The sequence below is a fragment of the Trachinotus anak genome, unplaced genomic scaffold, assembly GCF_046630095.1.
Source record: "Trachinotus anak isolate AG129_WGS33_773 ecotype Australia unplaced genomic scaffold, CSIRO_AGI_Tana_v1 ptg000019l, whole genome shotgun sequence".
Classification (NCBI taxonomy): domain Eukaryota; kingdom Metazoa; phylum Chordata; class Actinopteri; order Carangiformes; family Carangidae; genus Trachinotus; species Trachinotus anak.
In genome coordinates this window covers 28,146,316-28,166,951 of record NW_027273870.1, presented here as the reverse complement: position 1 = coordinate 28,166,951, position 20,636 = coordinate 28,146,316, and the positions used below count along the sequence as shown (strand labels likewise).

The window sequence follows — 20,636 nt, the reverse complement described above, 5'->3', positions numbered from 1 at the left end:
GAGGTGAAATAGACCATGAAAAACTGCCATTAACTAAAGATAAACTCACTTTTTGGCCTGTTTGTACCCAAACCATCCACATCACAGCAGCCCATCCCACCCATGACACTGTCTGATGGCTTTAGGTCCAAAGAATAAAATAAAGACGTACCTGATGTCTCGGTTCAGTTTCTGAGCAGGTTAATGGGGGTTATTTTCCACACCTATCTTGATTTAAATTACTCTGAAAAAAACTGACATTTTTAACAATTGACTAAAGTAGTTTTACAAGCTCATGAACAGCTGATTGTTTTCACAGGACAGCAACACATTGCTCTCCACACTAACGTGTAGAATCAGTCCATGGGATAGTTTTGAGTTCTGTGGTTCTCGTTCAAAGCAACAGTACATTGATTATATTTATAACCATGAAACAAGACTTTCTGGTCATCACAGGCTGTGACAAAATCTCTTGTGGCCAGTCTGCAAAAGACAGAGTAAAAATAAATGGATTTCACTCTCTGTGGTTTTCAAGCACCTGCATTTTACCACAGTCATAGCTGGTATTTGTAGCCTTTATTTTCATTTTCACTGATTATGTAACTAGTAACCAGTTTTACGTTTTGTGTGGCTTCAGTTGCTGTTCGTCTGCTCGGCATTTTCAGAAATGAACCACTGTGCCTACATCAGTGCTGCAGTAAATTCTCTCTTTATGAATCTGGTGATGTTCAGGGAGGTTGATTCAGCTTTATGGTGATTTGTGAGGCTGTAGGTGGTGATGAGGCGAGATGGAGACACAGGCAGGAAACATCAGTCACTTTCTGAACAGCTGATTGAGAGCTATCGATTGAAGCCGTAGTTTTACTGAGAGTGGCCAACACCAACTCTAGCATCGTGTTATTATTGTTTGTTTTATTAAAATGCAAAGACGTGGAATCTGCAACCCCAAAATAACTACATAACTAAATAGAACTACAATGTGAAATGAAAAGTGATGTAATTTTCTTCTTCTTTTTTTTTTTTTTTTTACAGATTATCTTTATTCAGTAAAAGATCAGGTTATTTTGACAACATAAATCAGTGCAACAAGTCCTTTTAGCAAATAAGAGCCAGAGGGTGAAAACAAAAAAAATATTTAAATATTGTACTGACACAAAACTCACTAACTGATGAATTAACGTAGAAAATGAGCAGAGCAGTATCGACAATAGTAAACAAAAAAGTTAAGTTTGTTTTACAGTTTGTGTGTTTCATTTTTAAAGCTGCATTATGGAACAGGTCAGTCCTGACAACTGTCTTTTAATGTGAGTGTGAGGATGAATGTGAGGACCACAGCTTGGTGCCGTGTTCATACTTTGTACTTTTTGCTGACTGTGCTGTACAGTGCACATGGATCCTCTTGATGTCTTAATCTGCGAATGAAAACATTTATTTAGCAAATTATTAAGATGAAAGACCCACAATATTAACCAAGGATAGCTTGACATTTAAGAAAAAGATGCAACAACAATAAAACTTTTTTTCAAACTTTGTGTAGCAAGGAAAATTCGTCTGTTCTGACCTTGGGGAAGCATTGACGTTGACGGTGGTGTAGTCCACACCCTCCTCATTCTCCTCTTCTTCCTTATTGGGTCTGTTGGGCTGAGCCAGCCTGACGTTGGAGTACAGAGGGTCTTCCTGATTTTTACAGAAGGTTACGGTGGAGTACAAAAGTCCGTCCTGCTGCTCTGATGGTCTTATCTGAACTGCAGCCGAGGAGTTCTCATAATCTGGACTTGCATTTATCTGAAGGGTAAATATTGCATAGATTTAGGTGGGTCATAGGAAAGACTGTTTTGCCCTGTAGAATAAAAGGATTAAAGATGAGGGAATTCCAGTGATTCAACTGGTGAAGTGACCAGATACTGAAAATGCCAGATATATTTACTCTATGTTCTCTTTTTAGTTTTGGAACTAAACCTGATTTCCAAAACCAAAAACTGTGCCACAGCCTTGAAGTCATTTTTGGTTTTGTCGTTTTTATTCCCTACTTTTCATCAGTATAGGTCACTAAAATTCAGAAAATTCAAGAATCATCTTAGTAAACCACCTCCAGTTTCAGTTCACCCGTTCATTTAGTCATTTAGTCATTTAGCAGATGCTTTTATCCAAAGTGACTTACATTCACTCACACATGGGTGACAGTCAAGGTTCTGGTCTGACGATTGGAAACAATTTGGGGTTCAGCTCTTGGCTACAAGACACTTTGTGGACAGGAGGGACCAGGATCAAACCACAAACCTTGTAATTAGTGGAGGACCCACTCTACCTGCTCAGCCACAGCTTCCCACCCTTAATTTACAGATTACTAACGAAAGGTTTACTTTGAGTGAAGAAAGAAAGAGTGGAGTCCTCTTCCTCACCTGATCTGTGTTGTCTGGTCTCTCTCCAGGCTCAGAATGTTGTCTCACGGACAAGGGTGGTTGTCTCTTTCTTCTGGACAGGAGAATGAACAAATGAACAAATTAATCTTCAAATCAAACTGACCGAGTTAAAGACGAACCACTGGATGTAACCGCAGTAAAACTGAACTGCTCACCTAATCAATAGGAAGGCTGAGATGAATATGATGGCCAGAAGAATAACAGTGATTGATCCAGCAGCTGCTGATTTGGATGAACCTGGAAAACAAGCGATCAAACAGAAACACTGATAATTACTTATTTAAGTGCAGGTTGTTTGTTTGGGTCTTTTAGCAACTGGTAATTGGACATTAAGTCATAAAGTATGACTCACATGAACTGTGGTTTTGTCTGTGGTTTTAGCCAAACACCCCATAACATGAAGTGTGTTTTACCAACAGCATAAAAATAACAGCTCCTCTGTGCCACTACATCTGTGGTCTGTGGTCAATAGTGCTCAGACAACAGCTGATTTTGTGTGTGATTGTGGACATTTTAGACCGAAGATGAATGACTGACTTTGTAGGAAATATCTTTGACTCTTGAGCAAAGCTGTCACAGGAGATGAGACTACGGAAGCTGTTGAACAGACCTTGTAAAACATCTTGATGAGGCCCTGTGAGGTCTTTCACTACCAGAGGTTTTTTATTTATATCCAATGAGATGTTGGAAAACTGAGTCTGAATTGACCATGTTCAAAGCTTTACTGTGTCTGCCGAGGTGGCAACTAAAGAACTTGATGGTGGAGTCTTTTCAGGTTTGTTTACTACAGGGGACTCAACATCATTTAGATGAGAGGGGGCCAAAAAATTACCACAGGGAGAACTGGCTTGTGGCGGCCAAATGTTCATAGCAATGTTGTTTTTTTAATCCTTCGGCTCTTCCTATCATTGTGAAGCAGAATTCACCAAACATTGGGGTTGTTCATCCACTAACAGACACTAACTCAAAATGGTTCTGGCAAAAAAACCCACCAGACAACGCAGGAAGGGGAGGCAGGCCCTTTTCCAGGGCTCCAAAAGCAGACGAGAACTCCTGACCTTGACTGGGGATGTAGTTGAGCAGTGGGTGGAAGGAACCCAACCCAAACACCACATGTGAAGAAGGAGAATTGGAAGACTCATGGGAAGCCTGACCCATGACCACATACAGTGTAGATGAATGTCCATCACTCACCTGCCACAACAACCAGATTTAAGGTGGAATTATGACGTCCTCTTGTGTTCTGAGCTTCACAGTAATAATTCCCACTGTGTTCAGGTCTGAAGTCAGTGATGGTGAAGATCTGTCCTGAAGCTTTTGGTGAGTTTTCATTCTCCTTGTACCAGGTGTAATTAGCTGCTGGGTTAGCATCACTGCTACAGGTCAGAGTCACTGAACTGCCCTCCACTATCTCACCAGAGGGACTCACTGACACAGAGGGAAGCTTTGGAGGATCTGGGGGGTAGTTAATGAAGACGTCATTAATATTGGCACAATAAAGACAAGTCTTGAATATTAGTCTTGTTCTAGGCTTAGGCAAGGAGGTTGTTTTTCTGAGAGTATGAAGGAGGACAGAGAACACACAACTGTATTACACGAAACCTAGAACTGTGATATTCCACATGACGAAATTCATAAAACAGTGCTTCTTCAAACTGAAGGCTAACATCAGCATGCTAACATGCTCACAGTCATGAACGGGCTAATGCTTACCACGTTTACCATCATAGCTTATCATATTAGCAAACTGACATTTGCTAATTGGCAATAAACACTAAGTACTTCTGAGGCTGATTTGAACAGTACTGTCAAAAATATTGGACAGCTGGTTTTGGGAGAAGCATTATAATGAGCCATCCTATTATAATGCTTCTCCCAAAACCTTCTTAGCTGTTGGTGTAGTCAATCACATCTTCAGAAGTTTTTCGATTCAACTTTGGTTCAGTTCGGTGCAAACTGCGGTGTCAGTTGGACTATTAATGTTTCTTTTAAACATCATGAAATGATTTCTACCAGCCTAAAGCAGATAAATGACATTAAATGTAAATAGATTGTCTGCCAAAGTAATTTGCTAATACTTACACTGGACATCTACGAACAGAGAAGAGGAGTTTAACTGTCCATATTGATTCTCAGACCTGCAGTGGTAGATCCCTCTGTCCTCTGAGCTGATGGAGCTGAAATGATAAACTCTTTCTGGTCCTTGAGGCAGTGTTTGGTTCTCCTTGTACCAGGTGTAATTAGCTGCTGGGTTAGCATCACTGCTACAGGTCAGAGTCACTGAACTGCCCTCCACTATCTCACCAGAGGGACTCACTGAGGAAGAAGTCGTCTTCGGAGCGTCTGGAGGAGACGTATGAATGATCAGTAAAGCCCTCCAATGGATGACAAAATGCTAATAACTTTACAGACTGAAGCTGTTGGTTTTAATGTGCAATGTGTTTCACTTACATTTCACATTGAGAAAAATGTTATCACTTGATCTCCTCCCCAGCGCGTTCTCAGCTGTGCAGTAATACTCTGCAGAGTCAGACAAGTGGATGGTGTCGAAGACAAGTTGTGGTTTTGTACTGACCGGTGTTTGGTTCTCCTTGTACCAGGTGTATTTAGCTGCTGGGTTAGCATCACTGCTACAGGTCAGAGTCGCTGAACTGCCCTCCACTATCTCACCAGGGGTATTTACCACCAACAAGGCAACTCGTGGAGCGTCTGCAGGAGAAGATATTAACATTAATATGAGGTATGCTGTCATAAAACATAGTCTTCTTTTAAGTCGTTGATAATAATAATAACATATTGAACACAATTCAAATGCACTTAGTGTAGGTTGCTTTGCACAAGCACCTCAGCTGAATAAATTAATGTAGCATAAACTGTTTTCTGAATTTGGCTCCGCCTCCTCATTACATCTTTTAATCGTCTACTTTTTATTTCTTTCTGGGCAAAAGTATCCACCATGCCCAGTCACATAGAGGCAATACCCAAAAAGGTTTTCAAAAAGGCTTTTAAAATACTCCAAATTCCTGAAGCTATATTTTGGTCAAGGAAAAAAAAAAAACAACTTATGACTGATGATGCTCAGGAGATGGTATCTCCAGGATTTATAATAAATTTCTTCTGGCGTTACTATCAGTTCATTCTTGAACCACACAAGTATGTAAGAGTGTAGAGTGGGTTAACAACATGATCTCATACTGTACTAACAACATGGTTGTGAACTCACACACTGGAGGCGAGCGGTAATCCTCATAACCTCTGAAAGCACAGGTGACGTTGTCTCCAGGATAAAAGTCATGTGTATAAGAAGAAGATGTTTCCAGTGTTTTCTCTCCATTAATGAACCAGACAAAGGAGGAAAGAGCAGCGGGTCTGCAGCTGCTGTGACAGTTCAGCTCCGCCACAGTGTGAGACAGGTGGGCTGTTGTTACTCTGGTCACCTGCACCTGCAGAGCTGGATACGAGGACACAACAGTATCACCACTGGTCACTAAATACACAAACACAACACGCACATTCAAAACTGAAGTTACAATTCGTATGAGTGAACTGATACAAACATCCAAGTCATGATTGGTGCTGTTTCATAAAAAAACGTATCTTTTTTTTATATCTTTGTATGTAAATATTACCTTTTATGTTTTAAACTATTGTTTTTACACCTGAGAACTGCTATTTTAATAAACTGTGATTATACACAAACAGAGGTGGACACAGTACACCTCATAACTCGAGTCAAATATAGATACTCCTGGTCAGATATTACTTCAATACATGAGACAGTAGTTCAGTCAAATTTTTACTTGAGTTAAAGTAATGCAGTACTTGATTTTAAAAATACTTAAATATTCAAAAGTACATTTTTTATTTGTCAACGCATTATTGTATTGTTCCACATGCAGAACCTAATGACAACCTACTGACTTCACTGAGTGACTACTGAACCTGTAAAATAAAAAGATGTAAAATATGATACAAAGACTTTAGAAATGGACATAAAAACAACTGAATCAACACGAGGAGACACTGTCATTTTCATATTTCTTTTTTTGTAAACATTACATTTTCTTTATTTCTAAAATCTCAAACGCAGACTTCAGATCAGGCCGTGATGCTCTGATGAAGAATCTTCTGCCTCATCTTTATCTCATGTAGCTATAGTTATGACACGGACAAGTTCAAACTGTGCTGTCCAAAAATGCAGCAACACAACATTGCTGAAGGTGTAGGAGTTAGCTGTGATTGGTTTTTCTCCATGGCTCTGGTGTGGCCCATCGCACTTTCAAAAATAAAAATGAATTCTACTGACTATAAGTTTAGTGGAATGAAAGTCATAAGTTTCCAAAAAAATAATAGTCAAGTAAAGTACAGAAACTATATATATATATATATATATATATATATATATATATATATATATATATATATATATATATATATATATATATATATATATATATATATATATATATATATATATATATATATTACTCAAGTAAATGTACTTTGTTAATGTACATACAGTTGATCAGGTTGTGTTGATCAGTACCTGTGACAGTCAGAGTTGTACCAGGTAAACTGTTCCCCCATTCAAAGCTTGGTGTTTTGAATTTGAAGCGATACTGGGCTGAATCTCTCTCTCTCAGGTCCGAGATTGTCAGAGTGGAGCGTCCTGTCGACTCTGAGACGTCAACACGATGTGAGAAATGCACATTTTGATGAAGGTCCTCTGGCTCTGCGAGATCCTGCCACTCATAATCATGTTCATCTGTGAACCAGAATTTTGATTCAATGTGATTGTCGTGACTTTTGTAACTACAAGAAATGTCCACTGAAGAGCCTTCAGGGGCACAAATTCTTCTGTGAGTGTAGGTCACTTTGTTGCAGGAGTGACCACTGACACCTGAAAGATAGAAAAACAGTTATAGGTGATAAGATCAAATTAATTATCACCTATAATGTATAAAAATAGTACAGTAAACTTACACACTAAAGAAGAGGGGAAGTTCTCTAATCCTCTTACAGCACATGCAAAGCTGTTCACAGAGTCTGATGAGCCTACATAAAAATAAGAACTTTCCTCAATTATTTTGTGTCCACTTTTGAACCAGACATAGGAGGAACCATCATGTAGAGGACAAGTTGTGCCACACTTGAGTTCTGGATTAGAAGGAGTCCCAGACACCTCCACCCGAATATCTGGTTCAGAGAGTAAGGAACAGAAATTTCTTGTGAGAATAATCTGTCAATCACATTCACAAATAATGAGGGAGTCAAAATAGGGAACTGAAACCTCATTAGTAACAAAATTAGTAATCAACCAATCAACAATCAGTGAGCACTTTATCAGGAACACCTGCACAACTTCTTATTTGTGCAATTTATACAATCAGCCAATCATGTGGCAGCACGGCAATGACACAGATACAGGTCAGGAGCTTCAGCTAATCAAACATCAGGATGGTTATAAAATGTGATCTCATTGTTGGTGTCCGACAGGCTGGTGTGTGTGTTTCTGGGATTTTTTTTGAGTTTTTACTCAGAATGAAACCAAAAACAGAAAACATCTGCAGCTCTGTGGGTGAGGTCCAGAGGTCAGAGGTCAGAGGAGAATGGACAGACTAGTTGGAGCTGACAGAAAGGCTACGGTCACTCAGATAACCACTCTGTACCACTGTGCTGAGTATAAAAGCTTCAGAGTGAACAACACCTTGTTCCACTTCCTGTCAACAAGAGGCTGCTGTGGACACAGACTCACCAACACTGGACAGCTGAAGACCTGCGGCCAGATGCATAAATGACGCGTACACACAAAAACCATGTGCATGAATTCGTGTTTATAAACACAGAATGCACGGTGAGACTGTGGCACCTCACACGCTCGTTTGACCGTGTATTTTTAGAGCGAGCCAGGTTAGATACAGTGATGTGACAACGCAATGGAGACACACTGTTAAACATGAAACAAAAGACAACTTCACTGAGCTCAAATTCATTATTATCATTATAAGTTGGATAAGAATATGACAACTTGTGCACCCTAACCACTCCGCCATCGGGCCACCAGCACACAGTGTTTTCTGATGGATTATGGGAGTGTCCTCATCCATTTGTGGCTAATTGTAGGGGTGGAAATGAGGATCAGACACGTGCACCCAATTTTATTTATAAAACCGAATCATGCTACGCACGCCTTTATAATTATGACCAAAAGAATGCATATGCATATTTCTGTTTTTGTGCGAACACATAGTTTTAGTCACGAATCTACACAGAGTTTCATGCATCTGGCCCCTGGTCTGATGGATCTGGATTTCTGCTGAGCAGTTGGTAGGGTCAGAATTTGTGTCACCTTGTGTCAGCAGTCCAGGCTGGTGGTGGTGGTGTGATGGTGTGGGGGGTGTTTTCTTGGCTCACTTTGGGCCCTTGATACCAACCAATCATGGTCTGAATATCACAGTCTATCTGAGTATTGTTTATGGCCACAGTTCACCATCTTCTAATGGCTACTTCCTGCAGGATAATTCTCCATGTCACAAAGCTAAAGTCGTCTCAAACTGGTTTCATGAACATGACAGTGAGTTCAGTGAACTTCGGTGGCTCCCCACCAGTCTTAAGACCTGAATCCAATAGAACACCTTCAGGATGTGGTAGAACAGGAGATTGGCAGCATGAAATGTTGATATGGAGCAGAGTCTCACAGGAAACTTTCCATGACATGAAGACCTGAGGCTGTGTCGAACGGGACGACCCTACATTTGTTATAGTGTTCCTAATAAAGTGCTTGGTAAGTGTAATCACTTTGAAATTTACATTTCTACATTAAATATCCATTCACATATCTTATTCTTTGACTGTGTAGTTTGTGTTGATCTGTACCTGTGACAGTCAGAGTTGTACCAGGTAAACTACTCCCCCATTCAAAGCTTGGTGTTTTGAATTTGAAGCGATACTGGGCTGAATCTCTCTCTCTCAGGTCAGTGATTCTCAGAGTGGAGCGTCCTCTCTCTGTTTCAAGAACCTGAACACGACCTGAATACTGGGAGTCTTCACTAAGGTCCTTAGGATTCTGCCACCGATGACTATGTTCAGGACGGAACCAGAATTTTGAGTAAACATCGTCCCTGTGACTGTTGTAAGTGCAGGAGATGTCGACTGATGAGCCTTTGAGGGCACAGATTCTTCTGTCAGAGTAAGTCACTCTGTTGCAGGATTGACCAGAGACACCTGGAAGATAAAATCATTTTTAGACCAGTTCTAAGCCGGAGTCACAGTGGGGTGTACTTTTAGCCCTTTTCCACTGCTCAACTTGATTTGACTCTACTCATCTTTTGTGGTTTTCCACTAGGCAAAAGCTTTTTGCCATTGAGAGAGAATCCTCACTACTGCCATCATTTGGACGAGATGGGATGTTCTGCAGAAACACGCCAACAGCCAAGTGACTGCACGCCGTTCACTGTATCCACTAGTATTTACTGTTTTGTACTGTACTGTAGTATTAGTGTGGCCGTGGTCAGTTGAGAGTTTTGAGACGTTTCTCAGGTTTCTCTTTGATATCCTCCGTTTTTTGTGTGTTTCTGAAGATGGTACAACAGTAAGGTCAAGTCAAGTTGATGCAATACGGTGGAAAAAGGCTATTAAGTAGTGGATCGCTGAGCTAAATGCAAATGTTAGCATGCTAACATACTCACGATGAGAATGCCAACATGCTGAAGGTTTTTTATGTTTTTTTTTTATTCAAGTAAGCTTCACTGCAGCAGTTTCATGCTCCATGTTCAGCGTCTTAGCATTTGCTGATTAGCACTAAACACAAAGTGCAGAGTTTTGCAGGTTGTCAGAAACCAAAGCAAGACATATTTATACATTTTGACTTAATGACGATGCTGGATGAAAAGTCAGAGGATCAAACTTTCCGTTTGTCGTGAAGTGGAAACATGAACATGTGCACTTTATTTCACGGCTATCTATTCAACAGCTGTCCATAAATTTCACTCACAACCACAACAGTCAAACCCATGAGGAAGAGACAGAAAGATCTAGCAGATTTCATAGAAATCCATCCAATAGCTGTTGAGTTATTTCACTAAAACGTCAAATTCCCAGCCTCGTTGTCACTCCAGAGGAAGTGACCAAATTCAGCTTGATTCATCCTCTGGAGACTGTGAATTTCTGTACAAAATTTCATGGCAATTGATTTAATAGTTGAGGTATTAGGACTGAAGTCATTCCTAGAGCCATGCTAGCAGCAGCTAATTATAAGGTGCCACCAAATGGAGATAAGTAGAAGACTCACACTCTGAAGGAGAGGGCAAACCCTCATTTCCCGATACAGCGCAGGAATAGCTGTCTGTCCAATAAGAGTAGATTGAATGAGAAGATGTTTGTGACATTATATTTCCATTCCTGTACCAGATGTAGGAAGCACGGTGAGGTAGAGAACAACTGCTGCGACACTCTATCCATCTCGAATACTGTTTGACCTGCACCTTTAGGTCTGAATATGTGAAGAACACATAGACATAAACATTTATATTATTGCTTTCTAGATGTTGAATATTTGGAAATAATTAACATACAAAGGAAAATTTTACCTGTGACAGACAAAGTGACTCCAGGTTCATTATGATATATTTGAGAGCGTTGGTTTGTTATTAAACGGAAACAGTAGTTTGCTGAGTCACGCTCTTTCAGGTTCACGATCTTCAGGGTGCAGCTCTGTTGTATACAACTGTACGTCACACGATCTGCGTACTTGGCGTCTGTTTTTAGATCCACAGGTTCATCACGATCCACTCGAGTATACCAAACTATCCCCTTACCTGCATATATTCTAGATGGAAAGGTGCAGCGTATTTCCACTGTTGATCCTTTTAGGGCACAGATCGGACTAGGATTACACGACACTTTCCTGTTGCTGTGACCCTGTACCACTGCAAAACAGAGCACATTAGGAACTGTAATTAGATCCATGACAACATGTGGAGACAGAGGTGCTTTCCAGATGCAAAACTACATTACCTAAAGCTACTTTGGTTCTCATGCAAGGGTCAACCTCCAGGGCTGAAAAATGAAGCCAACACAGAAGCAACAAAACCTGCAGTTCCTCTAATGACCACTAGAGTCAGTCCCCATAGACTCCCATGATAAAATGTCCAACTTTACAGCAGAAACAAACATGTTTACAGCCTGGTACAGAAAAACATGTTGGTCTCTAGAGCTAATTTCCTCCTTCATGACGACTGTACAACTCACCTGTTTACATTTTATTAAGGAGAATTGGGGGCGTGCTGCTTTGAGTGACAGGTGGGTCTCGGCTCCACACACCCCACCTCTTTGCCCATTTTTTGGATTAGCCAAGAGTTAAGGGCGGAGTCAGGCACTGCCAAGATGGCAGCGGCGGAGCAGCCCACTCTGAGCTTCAAAAACACTCTTCAAAAACCTGTGGGTGACGGGCACAGAGGCTACGTCCATTCTTGAATATAGTCTTTCTTCTCATGTCATCCCTCTTCAAGTCAGTGTAAACCAACAATAATCTAATAGTACCAATTTGTTTTTAGGAAGATGAGAGTGGGTTTATCTAAAAGCAGAACTAGAACTTTTCTTACCTTGAACTGCCACCTCACGGCTGTACGCCTCCGCCAACCAGAGAAGTTGCAGTTTATCTATGTCTGACCAGCCTCATAATATTACCATGGGGAAAGTGGTCTCAGACTTTTGCAAACATTTTGAAGGAATTTAATAAAAGGCATGAAGTGTATTTTATCATCATTAGTGTATGAATTTGTGAGATCACACTGAACTTGACGTTTGAGCATCAAAATCCAATCGGTTCTCTCTTGAGTCCAACTGAATGTTTGCACCAAATTTGAAAGAAATTCCCTCAGGATTTTCCCGAGATATCACGTTCACAATAAAGAGACAGACAGGTGGACATACAGATGTACAGCCTGAAAACATAACGTCTCCTGCCGCAGCCGTCGCCAGCCTGGAGGTGGAGCTAGACATGAGCTAAAAACTTCTTCTGTGTCAAATGTTTTTTACTTTTTTACCACTTTGCTCAGAACTTCCTATTTTTTTATATATATATTTTTTTTTAATGAAGAGGGTAAACATTGTAAAAAAAAAAGTTAATATAATTTTTGTTTTATCATAAGTAAACAAAGGTATGGAGAAGTCTGCAAACTGTTTATTTTTACATAATTATAATTTATGATGCAAAGGAACAGCAGTATATTTCTGCATACTTTTATACAGAATAAAAATAAGCTGAAGATTAAATAACAGAAGTCTTTGGCTCATGGAAAAAAGAGTCTGCTTTGCTTGGTTACTCTCCTCTGTGATCTGACTGCTGCAGCGTGTGAATGGAAACTATAGACAAATGCAGAGCTTCAAGGCGTCGGGGCAACTGGAGCCACACCTACTGAAATCAACCTCACCTTGCCTGATGTTCACACACCTTTAAATATATTAATATCACATACATCTATCAAATTACAATGTAATTATTATTATTGTTATTATTTCTTTGGGGGGGGTTGATTATTTCCTCAATTATTGATTGTTTAGTAAAATCTAAGAAGATGGTCCAAAGCGACATCTTCACAGTTCTCGCTTTTGTTTTGTCCAAAGAGTGATCGAAATCTCAGTTATTCAAAAATAATTTAGAATTGTTCAAACAATCACAGAGAAAATCCTCAAACATTAACATGTAACATGGAGTAAAAAGTAAAACATTTCTCTCTGAAATGTATTGAGGTACAAGTATCATGAAAAGAAAATTTACACACTGCACAATTTAAACTGAAATGTCACCACTGTGTTCTTCCCTCCAACAGAGCTCTACTGTCTTTAATGCTGCACAACACTTTGTGCAACAGTTTTTCGGGTTGATTATTAGCTCAGTTGCTGGTGTTAAACACAGAAACAGCTCTCTGTTGATTTTCCTCTAAAGACATAAATTTAAAGAAAGAGAAGAAAACATTTGGTGTTGCAACATCGTAAATCTATTTACTAAAAAAAACATCCCCATAATTTGTGAGGTGTGTGAACTCTCCTAGAATAGAAGTGCAGATGTACAATACCTGACACAGAGAGAAGGAAGACAACAAACCGAGTCGCTGCCTCTGTCGAACTCATGGCTGCTCCTCACGTCTGTTAAATCACAGGAGATCACACATGAGAAACACTGTCTGCCATTCAATCACAGTAAGAAAACAGCAGAAAGCAGCTTCATCTTCTGTGGCTGAATTGTTATTAGTTGTGTACAACAGCGATCAGGCCAAGCTGGCTTCCTTCCTCTTTTCAGTATTAATATGCATGAAAAGACAAATGTCTGTAAATCCCCAGGTTAAAATGAAGAAACGATTCTTGCCGGTGTTTTGCAAATGATCCACCAGCTTCTAAAAATATAGTTCATGAGAAAACAAAAAAACAAAAAGCTATGTGAGAATAGTTTTTTAGTAGCCTGATACTGACTCTAACACTTTCACTTCAACTTCTTTTCTGAGAGGTCAATCAGAAAAAAGATATAGAGCATGTAGTTTATATTAGAGGTCAGTCCATAAACAGATGCTGTATAATGTAGATAACTGTTGCCCGACAGCTGAGGGCTGTGCATACATTACCTGAGGATCTCTGTAGGTTAGGATTATTTGGGTTCCAGCATAATTCCAGCAGTTTTGACTCTGATCAGGGTGCTACTGTACTCTACTGTACTCTACTGTACTCTACTGTACTCAGTACTGTAATGTGATGCTACTATGCTTTAAACCTTAAAACCTTAAAAAATGTGGAAAATAAAAACATGAACTGCAGTTTTCTCCCACTTACATTAATGAATCCTGGACTTTGTATACTGCAGATCATACTTTAAAAGTGCAGCATAACCAACAGAGAAAACTTAACCAGATCAATATCGATCTCAATATGAAACAAAATATTGACAAACCTTTTATTCCCTCATGAGTCACCTGATAAATAATTAAAACCGTGCACAAAGCTCGACCCCAGTGGGCCCTGCACCCAGCAGCTGTGGAGCTGGATGGTGGGTCAGATGTAGATGGTGTGGCTGATGTACTGTATATGACGGATATACACAACACATTCTGGAAACAGACAGGTGGACAGTCAGTGTCTTTAATCATAGTATAAATCATTTTATCATCATTTACACACAAGTAAAACTGTGGGAATCGAGGTTTCATGTCATAGCAGTGAGAGTTCCCCTGTTCTGCGTGGAAGGAAGAGACGGGTCAGGTGATGAGTGACGGCAGAGGTCGCTCTGCAAACAGCGTCTGGAGCGACAGGAGAGGCTGGAAAAAAAAAAAGACAACTGGAAATAAAGAAACATTCAGGATCCCTTTCTTCATTAGTTGTTTCTTCATTAATTAATTCAATATTCATGCTCGTTGATGAAAAGGCCAAAGCCACAGCACAAATGTCTTTCCTCACCTGTGATCTGCCGTCCAGTCTCTGTCTCGACAACCTGCATGTTCTGATTAAGAGAACGAATGAACAATCAAATTACTGAATACTTCACTGATGTAATGAGAGAATAAAAAATAAAAAAATGGTGTGCACACTGACAGAGGGTTTGGTCACTGTAATAATTTCTCTTCTCCAGACTGGCAATTAAAATTTAGGGTTCAGCTGTCAGAGAAATCAAGTGATTCTCCTCCAGATTTAGTCTTTTTAGCATAAGATTCTCAGGTTTCCATCCTTATGTAGCACAAATTTAAACAGAGTTTCCAGAAAATCTACAAATAAAAATGATAATTGCTGTATTACTGTTATTGGTTCATTATTATAAACAATCAGATGAGCAAATTCTTAAGTTGGGCACCATCACACTAATGAAAGAAGGGTGCAAGAAGATGATGTGTTTAAAAAAGCAGGTTCTGAGTTTGTATTAACATATAATGCAGAAACTTTAACACAGCAAACTGACTGAAAATGAGGCTTCATATTAAAATACAGCTCTGACCTTTTCCACATGAAAAAATATGAATTAAACATTAGTGAATAAAACCACAGTGAAACAGAACTCCTCACCCTCTGCACAGGCGGAGAAAGACGAGGACTCCCAACAGCAGGAAAGTGAGAATTATTCCAGTGTGTGACCTCGATGTGCCTGACGAACAGAGATAAATAACACATGGAGGCATAAATAACTGACTCATGAACAGACAGAGAAAAACTGGCTTTTGTGACAGTGAAGAGTTTCTGATTTTCATTATCAACAAGACTTCAAGGCAGTCAACAAACTGTTTGAATAAATCAATGCTGACAGTTATTAGTTGGTTAAATAGTGTGTATTTAGCTTGTTTCAAACCCTGGAATATTTATACTCACATAAGGAGCAAATCAGTCACAGTTTCTTTGGTGAGAACAAAATTATTATTTACAATAAACCTTTGAAGTCAGATCAATATAAAAGTGACAAAGTGTGGGGGGTAAGATCAGCTGTGAATAGGTGGAGGGACGTACCCGCCACATGCCAACTGCTGTGTGAGGGAGCCCACCTGTGAAATGACAACTGGTAAAATCTGAAGTGAATCATGTTTATAGGTAAATAAGGAAAACTCACCTGCCACAACAGTCAGATTTAAGGTGGAGTTATGACGTCCTCTTGTGTTCTGAGCTTCACAGTAATAATTCCCACTGTGTTCAGGTCTGAGCTCAGTGATGGTGAAGATCTGTCCTGAAGCTTTTGGTGAGTCTTCATTCTCCTTGTACCAGGTGTATTTAGCTGCTGGATTAGCATCACTGCTACAGGTCAGAGTCACTGAACTGCCCTCCACTATCTCACCAGAGGGACTCACTGACACAGAGGGAAGCTTTGGAGCATCTGGTAAACAATTAAACGAATAATGAGGACATATTCCATTAATATTACCATGTCTGACTTGGACAGACTTTTGTAGAATGAAAAATAAATTGAGACTTACACTGGACATCTACATGTAGAGATGAAGAGTTGATCTTTCCATACTGATTCTCACATTTGCAGCAGTAAAACCCTGTGTCCTTGGAGCTGATGGAGGTGAAGTGATAAACTCCTTCTGGTCCTTGAAGCAGTGTTTGGTTCTCCTTGTACCAGGTGTAATTAGCTGCTGGGTTAGCATCACTGCTACAGGTTAGATTGACTGAACTGCCCTCCACTACCTCACCTGAGGGACTCACTGCCACAGAGGGAAGCTTTGGACGATCTGGAGGTGGTGCAAAAATGTATATTTTACCCTTAAAATTGAATCCACAACACAATAAAGTGTGCAAACAGCAAACTGTGCACATTTATACATCATGTATATGCATGTGTCCATGTGTATATGTATTACACATACATCTGTTTATGTTACATAGGTGTGGCAGAATGTGTAAGTATATAGTACTTTAAATAATTTTGTCTTATTTGTTAAATCTGGACAAAAACAGATAGACTGGTTCAGAGACACGATGACAAGAGTAGCACATGCTTTGGGAAAAGAATCCTGATGGTAATTTTGCTTGTCCTGACTGTAAAAGGAAATGTACTTCTCACTGCAGTCACCTCACTTGTCAGGATCACAGTAGTACATCAGGAGTGTGCGCTCAAAGATCAAGTCTCAGGTTGCCATAAATTAAAAAAAGTTCTTAAAAGAAAAACAAGTTAACATCTTCAATCATATAAGAATAAATAACTTTGTTTTAGAGGAGGAGAAATGTATGTGTTGATTTGTCTCATTCTCAAAAAAACATCCTGGTGGGAGGCTTGTGGTCTAAGGCCACATCACCTCAACATCCCTCTCTCTCCACACATTTACTTTCTGCTTCTCGATTCTGCTCCATCAAACAAAAGTAACATTACAGGCAATATAAGAAGTTCACTTGTCACTTTTTAGATGTGAAGACACCACAAAAACTCAACAGAGCTGATTAAATCTAGGTTCACAAGAACCAAGAAAAGGCTAAAGACTGAAAGGTTTGACCTGTTAAACCTGTTCCATTTAAAATGAGGTTGATTTTTTTGGTACAATAAATTGGAAAATAAACAATGATTTAATCCAGGTTTCAAGTTAATACTGGTTGATGCAGCCAGCCCGTGGATCAGCTTTTTTAGAGCATGTTATTGCTCCTAATCGCCCAAGCTTATCAGATAGTAAATGCACTTCCACATCCACTGCTGTCCAGAATGATCCATTAATGTTTTGTACTTACACTGGACATCCACAGACACAGTGGAAGAGTTGATGTGTCCAAACTGATTCTCAGACTTGCAGTGGTAGATCCCTCTGTCCTCAAAGCTGATGGAGCTGAAATGATAAACTCCTTCTGGTCCTTGAAGCAGTGTTTGGTTCTCCTTGTACCAGGTGTATTTAGCTGCTGGGTTAGCATCACTGCTACAGGTCAGAGTCACTGAACTGCCCTCCACTATCTCACCAGAGGGACTCACTGACACAGAGGGAAGCTTTGGAGGATCTGATGGAAATGGATTAGAAAAAACATTATAAGTTGTATTTAAACAATCAGCAGATAACAGTGTGGATCACTGACTGTTTGAATGTCCTGATAAATCTGGGTACCTGAAACTTGAAGCTGCTCAGTGAAGTACGTTGGACGACTGGATTGAGATTGTTTATGAAATCTTTAGGATGTAATTACTTTTTATATTTGAATGCAACAGAACAAATTTATGAAAACACAGGAAAGATGGATAGTGTACATCGCACCTGTACATGCATCATTTGTTTAATTGTTAATGTCTTCTTTTTCTCGTTTTTTGACAGTCGTGCAGATACACCCAAACTTTTTGGTTTCAGTTATTTGGGTTGGCTTGGTTTTTCTGTTTTATATTTTATTTATTTATTTATTATTATTTCCAATCAGGCCACATGATTACTGTGTGAAAATGATTCATATTATTCATACAATAATTTCTCTTGTTTTAGATCAGAATCATTTTGTGTTATTGCTCATCACTGATGATCAGTAAAAAATTTCTGTGTCTAATCTGCTGTTGATTTAAATGAGCTGTTTCACTCACATTTCAGATGAACGGAGATGGATTCAGACATCCTCCTCCCCAGCTGGTTCTCAGCTGCACAGTGATACTGTCCAGAGTCAGAGGGCTGGACGGAGCTGAAGACAAGCTCTGCTGCACCGATGAGAGGACCGAAGTTCACGTTACCCTTGTACCAGGTGTAATTAGCTGCTGGGTTAGCATCACTGCTACAGGTCAGAGTCACTGAACTGCCCTCCACTATCTCAGCAGAGGGACTCACTGACACAGAGGGAAGCTTTGGAGGATCTGGAGGTGAGGATATGAACATGAAACAACTTTAAGATTATAGTATCATAGAAAAAAGCTTATTTTAATAGTTAATAGTTAACCAGAGAAACATAATCTTTTCATTTTAACGTTTATTTATGTCCTTTTAATCTCTAGTAGTTGTTAAACTGCTGAACACAGTTTTTTTTTTTAAATCATTCTTTATATATGCAGCTGTTGTCAGTCCTGCACTTTGGCATTTGTCAGTTTCCACCTTTTCCTGGTTTCAAATCTGAGTATCTTTCTTTTCATCTCCATCTACAGTCAAACTGTGTTTACATCAAAAATGTGGAGCCTCCAACAATCTTGTGGTGTGTTTTCTACATGTGGCACCAATTACACAGCAATACAGCAGTAAACTGAACAAGTTTATACCTTTTTAACTTGTAATTTTCTATTTCCCAATTACCTAATTACGCAGCGTGCTTTGCCGCATTTGGCAACAAATAGTCAGAATAAATTTTCCCGATAAACTGCAAAGACTTGAGTAACAACATATCCTCATACATGCAGTGAACTCACACACTGGAGGCGAGCGGTAATCCTCATAACCTCTGAAAGCACAGGTGACGTTGTCTCCAGGATAAAATTCATGTGTATAAGAAGAAGATGTTTCCTGTGTTTTCTCTCCATTAATGAACCAGACAAAGGAGGAAAGAGCAGCGGGTCTGCAGCTGCTGTGACAGTTCAGCTCCGCCACAGTGTGAGACGGAGTGATGTGGGCTGTTGTTACTCTGGTCAACAGCACCTGCAGAGCTGGAGACAAGGAGAAGAGACAGTGTTTACAAGACAGGGCATTTAACAATTACAGACACATATAAATTATGACAACAGTTATAACTTTAAACTAGTGCTGACAGATGAATTGTGAGTCATTGTGGTATGAACATGTGCAATAAACACACTGCAAAAGACTAAGTGAAATGCAATGAATTATAAAGATTATTTTATTGAAATGCACCACACATTCACACCATGTGGCCAATCAGACGAAGCCCCAGATAACCACCAGCTACCCTCAGATTAGTTGGTGTCAATCTGGTGGTGACTGTGAGGTTAGCGAAGCCATAGGGACCGTATATGCACACTTCAATATTTGTTCATTTATCATAAGTCATATCGTCATCACAATACTGAAAATGTTCTTGCACATTGCAGATTTTTGGAAAATCATCATTTTTACTCACTGACATTCTCAAGGATTTTTAAATTGTGTTGCTGAATTTGTCAGTTTGTGTTGATCTGTACCTGTGACAGTCAGAGTTGTACCAGGTAAACTACTCCTCCATTCAAAGCTTGGTGTTTTGAATTTGAAGTGATACTGGGCTGAATCTCTCTCTCTCAGGTCAGTGATTCTCAGAGTGGAGCGTCCTCTCTCTGTTTCAAGAACCTGAACACGACCTGAATACTGGGAGTCTTCACTAAGGTCCTCAGGCTGTGAGGGATTCTGCCAACGACGACTACGTTCAGGACTGAACCAGAGCTTCGATTCAACATCGTCCCTGTGACTGTTGTAAGTGCAGGAGATGTCGACTGATGAGCCTTTGGAGGCACAGATTCTTCTGTCAGAGTAAGTCACTCTGCTGCAGGATTGACCAGAGACACCTGGAAGATTAAATCAGTTTTAATCATCAGTGCCACAACTACACCTTATACCTCAGCAGCACAGAGCAGGTAGTATCAGTAGGGCGAGCAGGAGGAGGACCGAGACCATGACAAGGAGGAGCTATTGTCTCATGAGATGTGGGCCACTGTCTGTCTGCAGATGAGGGATCCAAGGCTCCAAGTCCAGCCACAGTTGAGCTGATTGTAGTTTGGTATAATGCAGATGAAAACGAGAACTTTATTTTACATAATCTGTACAAGCAAACAGTCTCCACCCTCAGCTGTAGCCAGCATCCCACCCTGCAGGATGTGGATTAAATGTACAT

The 20,636-nt window shown here is 39.9% G+C and overlaps 1 protein-coding gene across 11 annotated transcripts in view; it reads right to left on the bottom strand.

Annotated features, from left to right (window-relative positions):
- LOC139636157 (B-cell receptor CD22-like) overlaps positions 1-20,636 on the bottom strand; it is a 29,470-nt gene that overhangs the window by 7,595 nt on the left and 1,239 nt on the right. The window contains exons 1-14 of one of the 11 annotated variants that reach the window (XM_071503930.1): positions 13,481-14,613; positions 10,991-11,329; positions 10,693-10,893; positions 9,279-9,626; positions 7,386-7,598; positions 6,949-7,302; positions 5,626-5,853; positions 4,854-5,111; positions 4,485-4,745; positions 3,597-3,857; positions 2,558-2,639; positions 2,382-2,454; positions 1,541-1,764; positions 1,000-1,391 (exon numbers count right to left, since the gene is read on the bottom strand). In XM_071503930.1, the coding sequence (XP_071360031.1) occupies positions 1,328-1,391; positions 1,541-1,764; positions 2,382-2,454; positions 2,558-2,639; positions 3,597-3,857; positions 4,485-4,745; positions 4,854-5,111; positions 5,626-5,853; positions 6,949-7,302; positions 7,386-7,598; positions 9,279-9,626; positions 10,693-10,893; positions 10,991-11,329; positions 13,481-13,535 (2,961 nt within the window). In that variant the 5' untranslated portion in view covers positions 13,536-14,613 and the 3' untranslated portion in view covers positions 1,000-1,327. Of the gene's footprint in view, positions 1-981; positions 1,392-1,540; positions 1,765-2,381; positions 2,455-2,557; positions 2,640-3,596; positions 3,858-4,484; positions 4,746-4,853; positions 5,112-5,625; positions 5,854-6,948; positions 7,303-7,385; positions 7,599-9,278; positions 9,627-10,692; positions 10,894-10,990; positions 11,330-13,480; positions 14,711-14,849; positions 14,893-15,449; positions 15,529-15,984; positions 16,246-16,345; positions 16,607-17,594; positions 17,856-18,420; positions 18,685-19,227; positions 19,462-19,953; positions 20,311-20,636 lie in introns of those variants that run through there. The other 10 variants (XM_071503931.1, XM_071503933.1, XM_071503937.1 and 7 more) reach the window with 10 other exon arrangements.